At 29.5% G+C, this 18,763-nt stretch overlaps 3 protein-coding genes across 4 annotated transcripts; 1 reads left to right on the top strand and 2 right to left on the bottom strand.

The window, feature by feature from the left end:
* Positions 1-1,559: 1,559 nt before the first annotated feature.
* LOC127263437 (cysteine-rich receptor-like protein kinase 43) lies at positions 1,560-4,674 on the top strand. Of its 2 annotated transcripts, none has more exons than XM_051292450.1 (6): positions 1,560-1,869; positions 2,008-2,147; positions 2,307-2,517; positions 2,875-3,109; positions 3,240-3,390; positions 4,112-4,674. In XM_051292450.1, the coding sequence occupies exons 1-6, from the start codon at positions 1,782-1,784 to the stop codon at positions 4,586-4,588; spliced, it is 1,302 nt and encodes a 433-aa protein (XP_051148407.1). In that variant the 5' UTR covers positions 1,560-1,781; the 3' UTR covers positions 4,589-4,674. The 2 variants fall into 2 exon arrangements, with proteins under 2 accessions (XP_051148407.1, XP_051148408.1); XM_051292451.1 differs by having other exon boundaries at positions 2,011-2,147.
* Positions 4,675-6,145: 1,471 nt separating this feature from the next.
* On the bottom strand, positions 6,146-8,064 carry LOC127263435 (pectinesterase-like). Its single transcript, XM_051292448.1, has 2 exons — positions 7,124-8,064; positions 6,146-7,039 (listed from the first exon to the last, which is right to left on the bottom strand). Exons 1-2 carry the CDS (start codon positions 8,028-8,030, stop codon positions 6,345-6,347), a joined length of 1,602 nt encoding a protein of 533 aa, XP_051148405.1. The 5' UTR covers positions 8,031-8,064; the 3' UTR covers positions 6,146-6,344.
* Positions 8,065-14,180: 6,116 nt separating this feature from the next.
* Positions 14,181-15,033, bottom strand: LOC127263442 (21 kDa protein-like). Its single transcript, XM_051292457.1, has one exon. It carries the CDS (start codon positions 14,962-14,964, stop codon positions 14,344-14,346), a length of 621 nt encoding a protein of 206 aa, XP_051148414.1. The 5' UTR covers positions 14,965-15,033; the 3' UTR covers positions 14,181-14,343.
* Between the last annotated feature and the right edge of the window lie 3,730 nt (positions 15,034-18,763).

Genomic DNA, 18,763 nt, shown 5'->3' on the forward strand with positions numbered 1-18,763 from the left:
AAGTAAAAGCTTAAAATAATACTAAAATAAGAAAATTCGATTGGGTTAAGTATGATTTATTGACATACCTAATTAATTTTGACCAATTCTTCACGCACAAATAAAGGGAGTAGCATTAATTTCAAATCTTATACTTTGTCAGCTAATTAATTTACTAATAAAACACTCGTGACAATTTATAAATATTATGTATATATATATACTTAAGTTTGACATATTTGTAATTTCCTTTTATGTATTAATAAGCAGTGGCATAATTATTTGCGACCAATTCCATACATTTGAAAATGTTACATTAATAGCAACAATTTATACGATTAATTATTTTTTTTTATATGTGGTAGAAGAAACTGTGTTAATAATATAAAAAAGAAATACTTTGTGTTGAATAATTGATTTTTTATGAATAAATGATATATATTATATTAATATATATGCATATTTGTACTTTTTAATAATATTTATGAAAAATTGTTCCATTAAAAAATGTTGAGTGAACAGACTATAATTATTACTCTATATATTTTATTTAATTTTCTTTTAATAATATAAATAAACTCTAATATCCAAAATTCTCTTATAATAATCAGATTTAGTGTGAGTAAAAGTAAAATTAATTTTTACTTTAATATAAAACTAAAAATAAATATTTTATTTGATATTATTTTAGAAAATTAATAAATAATGTGGTATAAAATCTTCACATACTCCAACTAAACCCACTTTAAATGACATTACTCTCTTTGTTAAAAAATGCTTGTATGATTATTTTGGAGCTTTGAGTTTTTTTTGTCAATGTTTTAATTTGATTTTTTTTTTAAAGGATACGGAAAATAGTAGTATCTCATTATACAACCGATCTATTCATTTGTATTTGACGTTATTATTCTTAACATTAATAATTAATATTCACATCCAAAATTTATAATTATATTTTTATATAATAATTAATATTCAAAATCAATATTCCCTCCATTTAACATTAATTTTTTTTTTTGGTACAAATGTCATTATATTAGTATTAAAGACACCGATGGAAGAATTTTTGTAATTTTTTATTAATTTGTACTATATTTTGATATAATAATTAATATTCAAAGATCAACCCGAAAAAACTAAATGAAATCTTTAGAGCCGGATAAAGGTAATATATAAAAAATAAATGAATAAATTGACGATAGACAAAAATAATATAGTAAACGGAAATAACATAATAATATAAAAATAATATTTTATATTTAATAATTAATTGTGTGTAGTTCTTTTGATGAATTTAAAAAAATTTAATTTAAATTTGATATAGAAATAATACTCTGATGGAATTTTATGAAAAAAATAATATATATAAAAGAGAATTCAAATCATAAAATTTGGAATAAACTTTGCTAATGAAATACGGATATCATAATAAATAAATTTACAATTTTTTAATTTTATTTTCCAAGCGTTGACTATGGCAGTTTGCATAGTGCGTGTCAGTTTCTTCATACAAAAATATATAATTAAAAATAAAAATAAAATACATATGCTTGTTTTGCAAGGACAAAATTGTTCTGTCCATTCGGAATGCAACTTGAGGCTTTCGACTTCGCTTCCTTTTCTTGTCGCTGTTCTTCTTCTTCTCCAAAAGTGCTTTGTTTAGGTCAACACGTCTGCTCTCTTGTCGCCATTTTGGCGCTGGATAACTCGATTTTATACGCAATTTTTTTGGGGTAAAAAAATGCGAAATCATTTATTCGCCTGCAGAGCTCAATCCGAGTACAGTAGTTTGCGATTCTTCGATGAAATGTTGTTGGCCTGATCTGATGAGTAAATCCAAGAGCTTCTTCCGGAACTTATTCAGACCTTTCACAAACCACGCGAACAGAGGTACTTTGAACTTGTGGTTAATTTATTTCAATTCGACACAGCAATTGGCTGTCGTGTTGGGTTTTTTTTTTTTTTTTTTTTTTTTTTTTTGTAGTCTGAAGTTTATACGACCGAGTTTTGTTGTTTCATTGACCAAAGAAGATAGAGACGATGTAGACATAGAGAGATTTGCGGAACAAGAGCAGAAGCAGTTTTCATTTCAGGCGCTTTCCGCAGCAACCAAGGATTTTCACCCGTCGCTGAAGCTTGGGGAAGGTGGATTCGGCGCGGTTTACCAGGTATGTATTTGGAATTTCGATTACGTCGTTATTCCCCTGCTGCGCTGGAATTGAATTAGGGTTTTGGTTGAAATCCATCGATTAGGTCAAATTGAATTGGGGAAATTTTGAGTAAGGATATGATTAGGGCTTGTGGCTGTGAATTATGACTTCGATTAGGGCACTTTGGACGATGGCCGAAAAATTGCAGTGAAGAGGCTGTCGCAGCGATCATTGCAGGGGAACAGAGAGTTCCAGATTGAAGCCAAGCTTCTGTCCCGCGTTCAGCACAGAAATGTGGTGCATTTGTTGGGATTCTGTGCTGATGGTGAAGAAAGGCTTCTTGTTTACGAATTCATCCCCAACGACAGCCTCGACAAGCTTCTCTTCAGTGAGTTTTCTTCGGTTTTGTTCGACTTGATTTTTCAATAATTAGACATTACTCTTTCTCCTGCATTGACAACACATAGCAAGAATTTGGTGAAATCATAATCTTCTGTGTTATGAATTATGATTCTGGAATTGATTTATAGTTTTATGCTGCAAGAAACAAGATTCAATTAATGTTTGATATCGATTCGTAATTGTGTGCTAATAGTTTAGAATCCGACAAGCTGGAATTGCTCTATTGGAAGCGAAGGTTGTTATGATATGATATGATTCTGGAATGGATTTGTAGTTTTACATTGCAAGAAACAGGATCTATTAATGTTTGATATTGACTCATACTTGTGTGGTATTTATTTAGAATCTGAGAAGCGAGAATTGCTTGATTGGAAGCGAAGGTATGATGTTATAACCGGCGTTGCAAAGGGTCTGAGCTATCTTCACAATGACGCAAACTGTACGATCATACATCGCGACATCAAAGCCAGCAACATCTTGCTTGATGATAAATGGGTTCCCAAGATTGCAGACTTCGGTATGGCTCGCCTCTTTCCTGAAGATCAAACTCATATCAATACCCGTGCGGCTGGTACCAAGTATGCTTTTCGACAAATTTGGAGAAGTAACACTTTTGTTGTTCTATATCTGGCGTTCGATATTCAGTTAGATAGCATTGCCTGTCAAATTCATTGAAATTGCTGAACTAACATGTTAATTTGATTGCAGTGGTTATATGGCTCCGGAGTACCTAATGCATGGCAATCTTTCTAAAAAGTCTGATGTTTTCAGCTTTGGAGTTGTCGTTCTTGAGCTGGTTACCGGACAGAAAAACTCGACTTTTAACAAGGATCCGGATTCGAGGAGCTTGCTTGAATGGGTAAGAACTTGAACTTTAGAGTACATTTCGGTGCATTAAGGTTTCGATATCCAACCTGCTGATAACTGGTAATCTAGAATAGCTTATAATCTATATTAGAACATCACCATATTAAATTTTTTGAAAAGGTTCAATTTGGGCAAAATCGAGTGTTTTCTCTATGATTTGTGATGATGTGAATTTCTTAAGTTTTTACATCCTTGTATACGCGACTCATGGAGGCTAAAAATTGATTTCTAGTGTGGACTTCCATGGCGCTCTTAATGAATGCATTAAATTTTAAGGTCCAATTTTGGGTAAAATCGATAGACTAAAAATTGATTTCTGGTGTAGTTTTCCTGGAGCGCTTAATGAACGCGGACCCATAATTATCTTGTGTTATTGAAAAATTTTTGGTGATTCATTTTGCACCCAACTACATGGCGAACGAACTATTTGCTTGACCTTCCAGTAATGGCTAAATTAATTGCTTGCAAGAACAGGTCAGAGTTGTTGTAATTCACATATTCGGACTACTACTGATGTCACAAGATGACATAAATCTTCAAAGAACCTTTCTTAAAACGGTCAAAAGATGAGACCAAGTGTTCTTCTATTGAAGAACATTAAGACGTCTCGACTCTGATACCATGTTAAACGACAATTTCACTTAAAAGCTTAAATTTTTTCGTTTCTTTATTTACATATTCGTTTGACCCATCGATTTCTTTCGATTTTTTAGGTGTATAAACTATACAAGAAAGATAGAATTCCGGAAATCATCGATCCGTTGCTGGTGGCATCCTCAGATTTCGAGCAAATATCCTTCTGCGTATGGATAGGGTTGATGTGTGTCCAATCTGAGAAGGATCTACGGCCAGACATGGAGCGCGTGGGCGTGATGTTGTCGAGAAAGCCTTCCGATCTTCGAGTACCGACGCGGCCAGGGTACCCGGGGTCCCGGTACAGAAGGCTTAGCCGTACAGTTGGATCGACTGTGACCGCCCCATTCGATACGTCGAGTTCCCGATCCTACGAGTCGACAAGCACATTAAGCGGCGGCGGCAGTAGCACGTCGGGCGTTATGGGAAGCACACAACAAAATGCGACGCCGAGTGGAAGTACGTTCGAGCTGACGAGCCCCCGACGGCAGCAGCCACAGCACCGGCGGGGAAGACGGCCTGAAGATCCCCACGGGAAGCGGCCGGTGAACAATTAGGTAGAAAAGATTATATATGTATTCTTTTGTATATACATACATATATTATACATATATATATATATATGAAATTTGTTCATAACTTTTGCCCTGTCGAAGAAATACTCCATGATTTTGCGTTGTACTATAGGATGGCCTTGCAATTTTTTTGTATATTTTTTTACCTTGTTGTTATTATTATTATTGTTATATATATCCAATTATTTTGTGTTGCAAAATATAAAATCATATTTTCTACGTTCCACTTGTATTGTCTTTTACCGGCCGTACGTACCGGCCACTGACCAGAGTTGATTCATTTAAATAATTTATTTTTATTTGTAATTTATATTGGTTTCTATTCGATTATTGACTTCTTCTTATTCTTATTTTTATTTATTGAAAATATTAGTATTTCACATTATGCATTTTCAACTCATTAAACCCAATGATATTTTAGATATTTTCATTTTAACAAAGATTGTTCTTTTATAATTTTAATTTGAAATTAATATTATTTAGATTATAATTTTTAATTTTTTTACAAAATATTATATTAAAATATTATTTAAATATAAATTCAAATTAAAATCTTAATAAATGATACTATTTTTTTTTTTCAATTTACTAATAAAAATACAATACAAATAAGACAAAAAAAAAAAAAAAAATGGGAATGATTAGGACGACAGCTAGCACATAAAATACAAAAACACAAAACTTGGTAAACGCTTTTTTATTTTTATATATCTTATATAAGTATTGGGAATGATTAGGAGGACCGTAGCACATAAAATATAAAAAACACAAAACTTGGTAAACATTTATTTATTTTTAATTTATATTATATTAACATATTTCGTGCAATTAATTTATATTTTATTTGCTATCTGCATATAATTCAAATTAAATTTTATTTGATTCAACTCCATAGAAGCAGTTATAATTATTCCAATGCATCCAATTCTTAAAAAGAGACATTAAAACATACAATGATGAAGTATGGTTAGAATGAAACATACATTTGATACAAACATCACAAGTTTCACAAAACAACTTAAAAAATAAATTATCGCACGATCTTCATTGGTATAACCTATTACTCGACAGGTAAGACCACGCTTCCATTGCAAGTTCTGGAAGTAATTGTTGTCAAATGAATTCCGCGTCACCAAATCGAGTGGCCATGAAATTTTAGAAATATTAATAATATATTAAAATATAATATAAATAAAAAACCTAAAATATTCTCGACATAAAAATTTATTATAATGATATATTTGTAATGTGTAGGGCCTATGAGATCCTCTATCATAAAAATACCCTCTCCTCCAATCTCTATACACATAATAAATATACATACACATGTGTGTATGTAGAATATATACACACTATGCGTGCGGGATAGAGAGATAGAAAGTGTTAGTGAGACAGATGATTATGTCTGAATATAGGATAAGTTTTGAGAATAATTTTAATAGTAGGTAAGTATTAGAATTACTAAATTTTTTTTTTATTTTGGGACGGATCAAAATAAAAAAAAAAAAGAATAAATATTTAAATTATAAATTTTAGTATTCAATTATCAAATTCAATTTGAAATTCAAACCCTCACCTACGTCCTTACCATTCCAAACTGCCTATGTTACTTCAACAGTAAACATTTTTAGCAGGTTATATACGATATACGAATTCGTATAAATACGTACGTCATTCACAAATTAATTTATGTTTTCTACGTCCAACCAAACAGTCCCTAATTAACTTCCCCAACAAGTCACACGCCCGCCGTGAAGGGTACTCCGGCGGCCGCAATCCACGATTGATCTCCGCTGTAGAAATTCCCGACGGCGAACATTCCGGCCTCCCCTGCTCTGCCTATAACATGGAATCCTGGCCAATTGACTCTCGCCTCTGTTCTCGCTCCGATTCCGACGTTCATATACTCGGCGTAATACAGAGTGCTCAGACCAAAATCGCCGCTCCACGGACTCCAGCCGGCCGGATCCACCACGCCGTCGATTCTACACTTGATCAAAACCGTTCGCGAGTACTTCTTCCACGGTCTGCCGAGATAGCTCGAATATAGTCTCTGGACGGGGATCAGATCTGAGGCGGCGGTTATTACGGAGTTCTGGATGACGATTCCGGTGTTTTCGTTAGGGCTTTTTCTTCCCTGCGCTGTCACGGTGTTCGTCTGATGCGGCAATGGCTTTCGGATGTATATATTGCAGTTTTGGAAGATCGAAGCGGCGTCGCCGAAGATGAAATCGACGGTGCCGTAGATGTCGCAGTCGCGGTAGAATTGCCGCTGCGAGTGAACGTAGAGAGTGTCCTGATAGCCTTCGAAGCTACATTTGTAGAAGATTGAGTGATCGGAACTTGACCGGAGGGCGACGGCTTGGTGCTTCTCGGCGCCGGCGGCGTTCCTGAATGTCATTCCGATTGCTACGAAGCCGTCGCCGGAGACACCTGTACGTATATTTTTACATTTATTTTATATCAATCAATTTCATTATTCTTATTATTATTATTATGAAGGCTTAATTTAATTACCGACGGTTGCTGATCGGAAGGTGGTAAATCCATCTTGAACACTCTTGCTAGCAACCACGACCGTCCGATCTATCCCATCTCCGATCATCATGATATTCTTCATCGATCTCTTAACCTCAACATTTTCCATATAAACACCCTTCTTCACATATATCACAATCCTTTCCATTCCTTCTCCCTTCCTTCCCTTCGAAATTGATTTCAAAGCCTCCGAAATACTCATATAATCTCCGGTGCCGTCGCGCGCCACGACGATATCGGCCTTCATAGGCGCATCCGACGATTGGGCGACAGCCCAATCTCGGAAGTCGTAGCGACGGCGATGATTGCGCCGTTTTCGCCGTTGATTTGTGCCAATTATCTCGTCGGAGTTATCCGCAACCCGAGCCTTACTAATAGCAAGGGAGTTGCTTAGAAATTTGGTTAGGCCGACGAATGGGGAGGATCGAAAATGATCGACCGACAAATTGAAGTCGCGGAATCCATTCTCGCACGTTTCTTGATTGGCGATTGCGGCGCTGAGCCATGTTTGAGCATCGTGGAAGTCGATCGTGCTTGTAGCACCGATCGATCGATTGAGATGGTGGATTGTGTCTTCGTACAGCTCCGAGCAATCGATCCAAGCTGTTCGCTCTAGCTTATTGAGCAAAGATCGTTTGATCTTCGTCGCAATGTGGCTTCGGGCTTCTTGTACTCTAGCGAGGGTCACTCGAAGGCTCGCGGCGTGCAAATCGACAACGTTTTTGACTAGAGTTTGTTGGGAGATGGTGGTGAGGGAGTTGCATAGGTTGGGGTAGGGTGTTAGGGTGCAAATAGAAGTGTAATTTGCAATAGTAGTGGTCATAATTTGGTTAAGGACGAATAGAAGTAAGAACCTTAGGAGAGGTAAAGAAGTATGAGTATCCATTATGAGCAAATTAATGATATTATAGACATACCTATATACCTCTATATATATATAATGCACATATGACTATGTATTATGCATCTGCGCTACGTACGTTAATACATTATGCAAATCTCTGATACTATGTTAGATATTGAAATTACCATTTTACTCAAAAATTTAAAGCGATAAGAATATGAGTTATTAATTATTTTTTTAACGTAGGGAGTCCCATCAGTAGATGCATTAATTAAGGTAGTGAAAATGAAGTATGCAGGCATATAGGCACAGACACGTAGGAATAGATATAGATATATGGTTGGCGTGCATGCATGCACACGTACACCTTCAAATAAAGATATGCAGTTCGTGAAAACAGAAGCTTCTGGAAGCGTTTTATTGTTGTTTGGTTGTTTCCACACGTCATCGTATTGCTGGTTCATATATATACACATATATTATGCATGGGACAAAAATGATATTCTATGTTTGGGATTTGTCGAATTTAGTTTGCAGGCTATTATGTGCTTTTGTAGTTTACCAAAAGCTCCCACATTATCGAAAAAAAAAAAAGTTATTTTAAATCATATTTGAATATGAGTGGAAAATAAATTAAGAAAGAATATTAATATATATTTTTTTTTAAAAAATGATTTTTTTATATGTAAAATGGTTTATAATTAATTAATTGTAATACATATGATATGATATATGTAATTCCAATAAAACCAATAATTTTAGTATTTCTTTTCCCCTTAATTTAGCTACCATGTGATAAAATACAACGACAGATATCTAATGAAACATTTAATTTAACTAATGAAAATAACAATACTATTTTTATGTCTAATTTTTACGATTTCTTTTGTATAACGGATATATCTTTAAATTCTTACATAAAGCAATTTTACTGTTTTATATTTTATGCAATTTTATATTTTCTTTAGATGAATAAAAAGGGTATTATTATTGAATTATTGCTTAGACTGTTCTCTTTGATATTTATTTTTATTTTTTAATTTCTTTAGTGTCTCATGATTATGATTAATAATGATACTTTATAAATATATAGTATGATTTCTAAGTACTAATAAAAAACAAAAAAAATAATAACAAAACACACTTTAAAGATTTGTTTTTATTTTTTATTTTATTCTTGTGTGTTTATGGTTTACTTATTTCATTGTTTAAAATTTCAATTTTCATAAAAATAATTATAGCCGACACATAATTCTTATTCAAAACATCATACCTAATCACCAATTTATTTAAAATAAAACAACATGAGAAATATAAGTAATAAAAAAATAGTAAAATATTAGATGATGTAAATGACCATTTTATCCAACAATTTAAAACAGTCATTTACATCGTATTAAAGTTAAAGACAAAGATTATATATATAAATATTACAAATCAAAATAAAAATGCTTATTGGCAAATGCTAAATTTAATTTAGATGTGTAGTGTAGGCACGAAGGCCTCGTGAAGCTAAATTTTTGTGCATGTGACAAAATTCCTTTTTTGTTTTTTTAAATTAGTGATTAATTAATTTGACGAGTGCATAAAAAATGTGGTCGGAGAGTAATTTCACAAAAGTATCTCTTTCATATGTTGCCACGTGGCTAATAACTGTCAGACATCAGTTTTTGTTTCCTCCTAAATTTACTGTGTATTTATTTTTAGGAGAAAAAACTTTGGCATGGTGGTACATGAATATCCTTACAATTATATTTTGGGTTATTATTTCACAAAAATTTTGCATGACGTTATAACATAATAATAATAATAATAATAATAATAAATATTAATAGTTCGGTAAGAGATTGATTTGTGATTACTAGATTATAGGTTCAAATCCTGATGCATTATGTCATACATAGTTTGCCTAATATGACTTTTTATTTTGTTTGGAATTTACGCAGAGTCAGTTTCGGTATCGATATATTCTTACGTGAAATTATATCATATCTCTTGAAAATGTTTGTGGTATTAAAATAAAACATTATAAATATATTATAATCTAAAAAGTGGATAAAAGAACACATTATTCTAGATATTATATTCATTAACATACAAAATGGATGAAATGAAAATTAAAAAGAAACATACCTGAATCAGTAAATAAATATACTTAAAAAATGTCTACAACCTCCATATAATGCATATATATATACATATGTATGATACTTCACTCCGTCCCAATACAATAGTCATATTTATCATTTTTGTTCATTCTAAAATAATAGTCTCATTTCTATAAATAACCATATCACTATAAAATTATCCTTACTTTTTCATTATTATTACACAATTGCCACTACTTTTTACACTAATACACTCACAAGAGTAAAAAAATCTTTAATCAATAGTTTTTATCCACTACCACTATAATATCAATATTCCTTAAATTTCGTGTCAAATACAACCCAAACTATAATTGTGAGACGGAGGGAGTAGTATATTGTAAAGATGGCAAAAATAAGTACGATTCGAAAGCCCGATTCGAGCACGACACGAAAAAATCGTGTTTGAGCCTAAGAAATAGGCCCAAAAATTTTCGGACGAGATCATGTCTAGCCAGCTCAATTTTTAAAATTAATATTTATATATATATATGAAATTTTGAAATAAAGGCAAATTATAATATGACTTGACAATAAAAATCTTAGTTTGTGTATGTTTGACCGTGGGTTCAATTTTTTACTTCTACTGTTAAAATATATTGAGTAATTATTTATGTAAATATATTAATTGAAAATTGAAAAGCAAAAAGAAAAATGGAAACGGAAACGGAAATGGAAATACAGACGGAGAGGAGAGACAGACATATCCCTTTCAATCCAAACTGTCTTTCACGTGCCTTCCACGTGTTTATCTCTCATTCATTCTTCCAAACATACAAGTTCATTTTATTTATTTATCATATACTATATTATTTATTTTTAATAATTCCAATTTTTTGGTCCACCCGTTTATCTATTTGTTTTTTTTTTTTTTTTAGGTAAATTTTAAAATATTGACATACGCAAATTAATTAACTTTGCATTAGTATTATTGTTTTCAAAATTTGTCAATTTCTACAACTGATATAAAAATAAGTTTGATAATATGAGTGGGGCCGTTGTGTTGAAGCTTTTTGTTTATACTTTCCAAATTATTTACTCCCATGCCATCGTTCTAATTATTATTATTATTATTTTTTTTTATCATTATGTCTCATTTTAAAGTTTTATTTTTTTATTTTTTAAAAAATAATAATATACTAATATTCAAATACTATTTATTTTTATTTAAATTGTAAATATACTATTACATATATAATTATTTATACATAAAATAAAAAGACAAAAATATCAAAAATATTTACATAGGTCCACTAACTAATAATATACTACTATTATTTATTAATTTATCATAAAACCTCAAAAAACCCCTCTAATTTGGGGCAAACTGATTATTAGTTTATTATAAGTTACTCTTGTTCTTGTTTTTTTTGATACTTTGTGGATTTATTGAATAGTTAAAATTAGTTTTTTTTTATTATTATTTTATTTTTTTTATTTGTATTGTTTATTTATTTTTCGCTTATTATATTTTTTAAAATAATATCAAATAGTAATAATGCATTTTTTTAAGAAAAAAAAAATTAAAACGAAACTCCAGAAAATGCATGGGTCTAATTTAGTACTCCCTTCGTCCTAGGTAATTTGGGCGCGTTAAGGTAGATACGCGAATTTAGGTAAAATATAATTAGTAAGTAATTAAAAAGCGTATTAGTAAAAATAATTATTGTATAATAAAAATAATTATAGATTAAGATAACTAAATACTTTAATTTAGATTAAAATTATAAAATATAAAATTTAAAATGTAATTAAAGTGTATAATTATATTTCCAAAAAATAAAATGACAAGTTATGTGGGACGGAGGGAGTACAATTTTAAATCAACTTCTAATTCAACATAATTAATCAATCATATTTTCATAAATTATCAAATAAATAGATTTTGCAAGAAATAAAAAATGTCAAAATGTATTGTCTAATTCGATCGGTCACATAAAAAACCTACTCTTAATTATAGTAATTGCAATGACATATTGTAGTCTGAAATATTTCTAATTATATGAAAATTGTACGTATTTAATATTTCCATTTGCCTTAGCCCCACCCATCCTTTAAATTTAATTATAATATATATATATATTTTTTACATATATAGTAAAAAATAATTAAAAATATTCAAAATGTTAGTATAACAAAAAAATTCAGTACCAAATTGATTTATTACTGAAAATTTTTAAATTTTGGTATATAAAAAATTTCAGAATTGTATAATATCCTATCGATTTGATTTTTTTTTTCTCGGTACAATAATGATATATAGTTTGATATTGTTATATATAGTAAAATAATTTCAGGATATTAATACTTAGTACATCGACATATACCAATAATTCAATATATTAATATCAAAATTATTATTTTTAATTTCAGTATTTCGATATGAAAACTGATGTATCAAAATTTTAGTATTGTATCAATATGTATATTTATTATACTGATTTTTCGGTATATCAAATTTTCGGTGCGATATATTAGTATAATTTTAATACCATACCAAAAAAATTTAATACACTATACGGTGTGATCTGATATTTTTGTTATGCCTTACCGAATCATCATTATACATTTATAAATAAACTGTGTTATTTTAAAAGAAAAATAGTCTTCTTTATTCGATTTCTAGTTCCGCCATGTATATAGAAAACTATTTAGTCATTTTTTTTCCAACTTATTCATACAATTGTGATTAGTTTGATCTACATAAATCATGATTGAACAGCTAATAATTAATTAATTAATTAATTAATTTAGCCTGTGATGAATAATTGTTTGGTCACAATGGTATCATTAGCCATGTCAAAACAAATTTCACTAGTAACTCTATTTATTTGTTAGATTTTATCTATGATTTTGTCATTCTAATTTATTTTTTTTTTTCAAAAAGGGCAAATCAAATACTCAATTTTTTTATTTTATTTTATTACATAAAAATATAATTTTATATTTAAAGCATCACATCAATATATATATTTATATCAAATCAAACAATTATTATAATTTAAAATTTTAATATTTAAAATCAAAACTTCGCAGGTAAACATTTGTACCTTTATATATATATATATATATAAAGCGGTGATCGAAATTAATTAGTATTGTGTGACACTATGAAATTCATATTGTTAGTATAAAATATGTAAATTAACAATACAATATTTATGTTAAAAAACATAAATACTAATACATACACAATTAATTATAGTATTAGTCCAATCAATGCCTTGGTAGTCTATATTTTATGTTTTGTTAATAAATCTTTAATGAACACTCTTTACTTTCGATTATATATGTATGAGAATGTATAATGTGTCGAACTAAACTCGAGCAAAAACTCGAGTAAGAGTTTTTGCATATCGGGTGAATCAACAATGCCGATTTGAATAAGTAATTATCCGTGCTATCAGTTTATGTGTTATGATGCATTTATAATATTTTAATATAAATCATATATTGTTATTGTTATACTTCAATTTTTTAGGTGATTGTTTTCTTTTTTTTTTTTTTGTTATGAATTGACAAACTATCAATATTATCTTGAATTATAAATTCAAAATAATAATCCTGTCTTATAAAACTGTGCGGTGAGATTCAAAGTATTTTTTTTTATTATTATTTTTTTTGCATTCTATAGTAAAAAAAAAATAAAATACTCCCACATAATCCACTAGTGTGCTCAAATATTTGTGCATGAGTTTTGGTATAAGTTGATAATAATTGTTATTTTGGTGTTGTTGTTGTTTTTTTTTTTTTTTTTTTTTATTTTTTTATTTAGTGAAAAATGTAAAAATGGTAATGTATTTGTTTGCTAATAAACAATAAATTTTTTTTATGACAGTTATATATATAAAAAAAATAAATTTAAATAAGGACAATATTAATTATATTCCCAAACAAAATTCTATCTATAACTGCACCCAAAAAAAAAAAAAACCAACAAAAAACAAAAAAAAAAAAAAAACAAAAAACACACACACAGAAACTACCAATAAATGATCAACTCTGTTGCTACTTTCTACTAATAAAATCACAAACACACAAATCATCACTGAATGCAGATTCCTCCACACAAAAATTAAATTAAATTGAACAATACTGATTATTATATTTTTTTCACTCAATTTAATAAATTCATAATGAATTTTAGCAAATAAATAATTAATTATTAATTATATACTATATAAATATAAATATAACCTTAGGTTTAATCAGCAATTGGCAGCGAAACTGTTGACGAGTGCCAGCGCATTGCTGGTAACTTCCTTCACACTGACTGTCCGATCACAGACGTCGATCTTAATCGGATCGTCCATCACGCCGTCGAATCCGTCCGTACACGTCTCCTCGTTCGTCAAGGCGGCGCTCATCCACGTCTGCACGTTGCTCATCTGGAACCTCAGCTCCTCGCCGAACGTCGACAGCCGCCGCATCTGATTAATCGAGCCGCGCATCTGGCTTACCGCGTCGCCGAACACGGCGGAGCAGTCGCGGAGCGCTGCGGCGGCGCGTGGATCGGAGAAGTCGTTTCGATTCCGACCGCGCGTGAGGTTCGCGAGGTAGGCGGACATACCGGTGGCGCGTGAGAGGCTAACGCCGATGGCTACAAGCGCGAGCCGAGCCGGATCCTGCTGCACTGCGTTGGCGTAGCCGGATAGAGAGTGGTAGCAGAGCTCCGGGTACTGCGTCGTCTCGCAGCTCGTGCGGATGAACTCGGAGGCGTTGGCGGTGGTCGGAGGAGCAGGCTCCTGATCTTCCGCCGCCGCCGCCTCCGAGGCGATGGCGGCGGCGATGGCGACGGAGAAGAAGAGAATGAGGCGTAGAATTCTCATCGTTTTTGCGTGAACGGAATTCGGTTAGAGAATGTGGAGTGAGTGCGGGCGCAATCAATTTCAAAGGACGGGCGGGGAGTTTATAAAGCACTTGCAACATATGTGATTTGACTATTCTGCCCTTCTGACAGTTTTGTTCACTTTTACCATACGTTACTAGTTTTGTAAGCTAAAAAAAATATTTTTAGCAGAGAATAAAAATAAATATTTCAATGATATTATTTATAGAATGCGTTCTTTAATTACAAATAATTATAAAAATATAAGATATATTCACACAATATATAATATATATGTTTTTCTAAAAATATCAATAATTCACAATAAAATGTTATTATTGATATTTTTTCGTATTTAATATAAAAAATTATAAATTAAAATTATAAAACATTACATTCATATGGTGCATTGTTTTTTATTCTAAATAAAAAATTTAAACTATTTATTTGCATGATTTTCAATAAAAATATATTACTTTTATTTTTATAAAAGATTACATAAAAAATCTCCAAAAATAAAAAATAAAAATCACATACTAAAGAATACACATGTTTCTTTAATTTGGGTTTGGATTGAAACAATTTGATTTACATTTTATATTTAAATTATACGTTTAATATGACATTTTATGAAAAAAATAATTCGAAAAATACAGTTCTAATAATAATAATAATAATAACAATAACAACAACAACAACAATTGCATTCTTTTGTGAATTTTCAAGATTTTTTACTATTGAATAATTTTTTTTTTTCTCCCAAATAATACTAAAATCAAATTTTAATTCAATTCTATATTACGGCTAAAAATAGTTTTATAGTTAAAATATTGTATCAATACATATTAATATCTTATTAAACATTTATTAAACTTAAAATTTTACTATTAAAAATCCAAACCCAATATTTAAACGCTCTAAAAAACTTGTCAAATGCACACACCATAAAGTGTTAGTTGGTATTTGTTATTTTAGTTTTGAATTTTTATTTAAATAATAAAGTAGATATGATAATTTATATGACAAATAATATTTTTATGAATATATATATATATATATATATATATTAACTTGTAGTTGCTAGCCAAGTACTATGTCGATTTGGCCACCTATTGCATACAACATTATTGTTTATTTTTTAACAATATCAAAAGATTGACCTGTATTTTAAATACGGGTATAATTGTAAAAAATAGTGTCAGGTCACACAAGACAACAATATTAATACTACGAAGTTGGGACAGCAATAATAATAATAATAATAATAATAATAATAATAATAATAATAATAATAATAATAATTAAAAAAAAAACATTGAAATATTTTTATACATGATTAAATTTATGTAGGACAAATCCATATGTGACACCTCAATGCATCAACAATCATTATTGTGTCACATGTGGGCTTCGAGTTTTGCAACATTATTAATTAATTTCAAATTAACAAATAATACAAAGAGCTAATTTATAAATTCAATGGAAAATTTTTAAAAACAAAATAGAAAGGGCTCCCCAAATAAAATCACAATTCCCATACCCATAAAACAAACTTTGTTTAATTAAAATTTGATTTAGTATTTTAGTTTAAATAGTAGCTTAAATATAATATTATTAGTAATTAAAAAACAATATATTTTATGAAAAATTTATATAAAACATAGTAAATGTTAATTTACCATTTCATCTTCAATATGGTATCAGAACCAAAACGCCGTGGCGTTCAAATTCCATTGTTATCTATTTTTTATTGTTCAATTGTAAAATTCATATGAATGTATTTAGAATTGAGACTAATAATTAATTGATGCTACATTCCTAAGATTATAAACAGAAGAGATAATTAATGTGCACTCAAGAACCAAAATTAAGTTTAATTTGTCCTGTTTTGTTTTGTTTTATTTTTGTTTTGGAACGAAATGAAACTTCTATATATATATATATATATATTCTTAAAAATTTGACATCATTCATTGTCAATAATAAATTTTTGAATATATTATAATTAAATACTTAATTTTTTGTTTATCATTTTTGAAAAAAAATAGTATTTATTTCAAAAAGTTGTACTCCCATTGTCCTAAACACCGTGCAACATTTGTGTTTGGCATAGAAATTTAGGTGGGAAGTATTAAATATAGTAATTTGAGATAATTTGGATATTAAGTGACGTGATTGGAGAGAGAAATGATTATTTGTTTTTTTTTTTATATGAGTGATGTGATGAGATAAAGTGAAGTGTATATAATATATGTATAAAAATATTATTAATTATTTCTAAATTTGGAAATATTACATCGAGTTTAGAACAAAAAAAAAAAAAATATTGCAGGATGTTTGGGACAGAGAAATATTTAATTGGAGGCCGAGAAAAGTGTATATAGATGGAGGAGGGGGGCCAGGTGAGGTCACATGCAAGAAAAGGGTATTGGACAATTTCGAAGGTTCAAGATTATTGGTTCTTGGGGATGTGTACAAAATCTCGTGACAGAAATGGGGTCATAGAAGTTGACACTTGTTTAACGGCAACAATTTATTTATTTTTAAATGTGAAAAAATAAGTTATGTATGATAGATAAAACCTGAAAGTATCAGAGTTTGAAATTATAAACAGTTGGCATGATTCGCTTAAATAAATAAATGAAAGTAACACATATCATTTTTACATATAAAAAAATACGACAAGTTAGGTCCAATAGTCAAATATTTGGAGGGAGATCCTACCATGCTAAATTTTGGGATATTGTGGTCTCTAATTAATTGAATCTTATTCATATATGAAATATTTTCTTTATTTATTTGTTAGTAAGAGTCAATATTGTCATTTTAATTTCTAAAGTTATATAATCAAGTTTCTGTTTGTGTATGTTTGTGCTGAGAATGAATAAATTTAGTAGTCTATGTACGTGGCGCCTACTATAGTTAATTCCCTTGTGAGTTATGAGGAAAAATACTTCAAAGGCTGTTTTTATTTGTTTTTGTTGGGGGATTGAATTTTAAATATACTATTCATCCTAATTTTTTTTTCAAAAATATCAAATTAAATATTTAATTTTTATTTTTTATATTATACTAAAAATCAATTTCACATTCAAAATATCATATCTACACCTATTTATATCACATCATACAACTATTTAAATTCAAAATTTTTATTATTCAAATCTCAACTCAAAATCCAAACTTCCAAACAAACACACCCTTAGTTTATTTTTTATTTAAAATTTAAAAATTAATAATCTTTTATATTAAAAAATAGTTATGTGGAATGGAGTGAGAAAAATACTATTCTGTCATTAAATTTTTAATATATATCCTTCAATATTATATCTATTTATAATATTGTTATAACTACTTATACATTCAGTTTATTAAAATTTTTCTCTTACATCATTAATTTATTCATATATAATTTTTCACAATAATTAAATTTTATATCATAATCAATCAATATAATATTATATTTATTAAAATTTGTGTCTAATCCAAACTAACTTATAATTGGTCGACTGAGGAGTAATTAATTTATATCCACAAGATTGAAGATCTACATCCAACGGTCAGGATCAACTTGCTCTCGGATGGTAGGCTAGGTTACAATATTGGGCCTCCCGATGTGGACTTCCATGAGCCTCTACTTTGGTGATCATGGGCCATATATACTTATACATTTACTATAAAATTAAAATAGATTTTGTTCTTTTTTTTATTTTAAACTAAAATTAATATTACGTACAATTTTAAATAAATACACTATATAATCTCACAAAACTCATTAAAACACTAATTAAACAAAAATT

This window comes from Andrographis paniculata, unplaced genomic scaffold, assembly GCF_009805555.1.
Source record: "Andrographis paniculata isolate CXL003 unplaced genomic scaffold, ASM980555v1 Contig69END, whole genome shotgun sequence".
NCBI classification, from domain to species: domain Eukaryota; kingdom Viridiplantae; phylum Streptophyta; class Magnoliopsida; order Lamiales; family Acanthaceae; genus Andrographis; species Andrographis paniculata.

Excerpts from the sequence above, each read along its gene's own strand:
- LOC127263437 (XM_051292450.1), top strand. The coding sequence starts at position 1,782 with ATGAAATGTTGTTGGCCTGATCTGATGAGTAAATCCAAGAGCTTCTTC. Across the intron at positions 1,870-2,007 it reads CACAAACCACGCGAACAGAG|AAGATAGAGACGATGTAGAC; the intron begins GTACTTTGAACT and ends CATTGACCAAAG. Across the intron at positions 3,110-3,239 it reads ACCCGTGCGGCTGGTACCAA|TGGTTATATGGCTCCGGAGT; the intron begins GTATGCTTTTCG and ends ATTTGATTGCAG.
- LOC127263435 (XM_051292448.1), bottom strand. The coding sequence starts at position 8,030 with ATGGATACTCATACTTCTTTACCTCTCCTAAGGTTCTTACTTCTATTC. Across the intron at positions 7,040-7,123 it reads CTTCCGATCAGCAACCGTCG|GTGTCTCCGGCGACGGCTTC; the intron begins GTAATTAAATTA and ends ATATACGTACAG.
- LOC127263442 (XM_051292457.1), bottom strand. The coding sequence starts at position 14,964 with ATGAGAATTCTACGCCTCATTCTCTTCTTCTCCGTCGCCATCGCCGCC.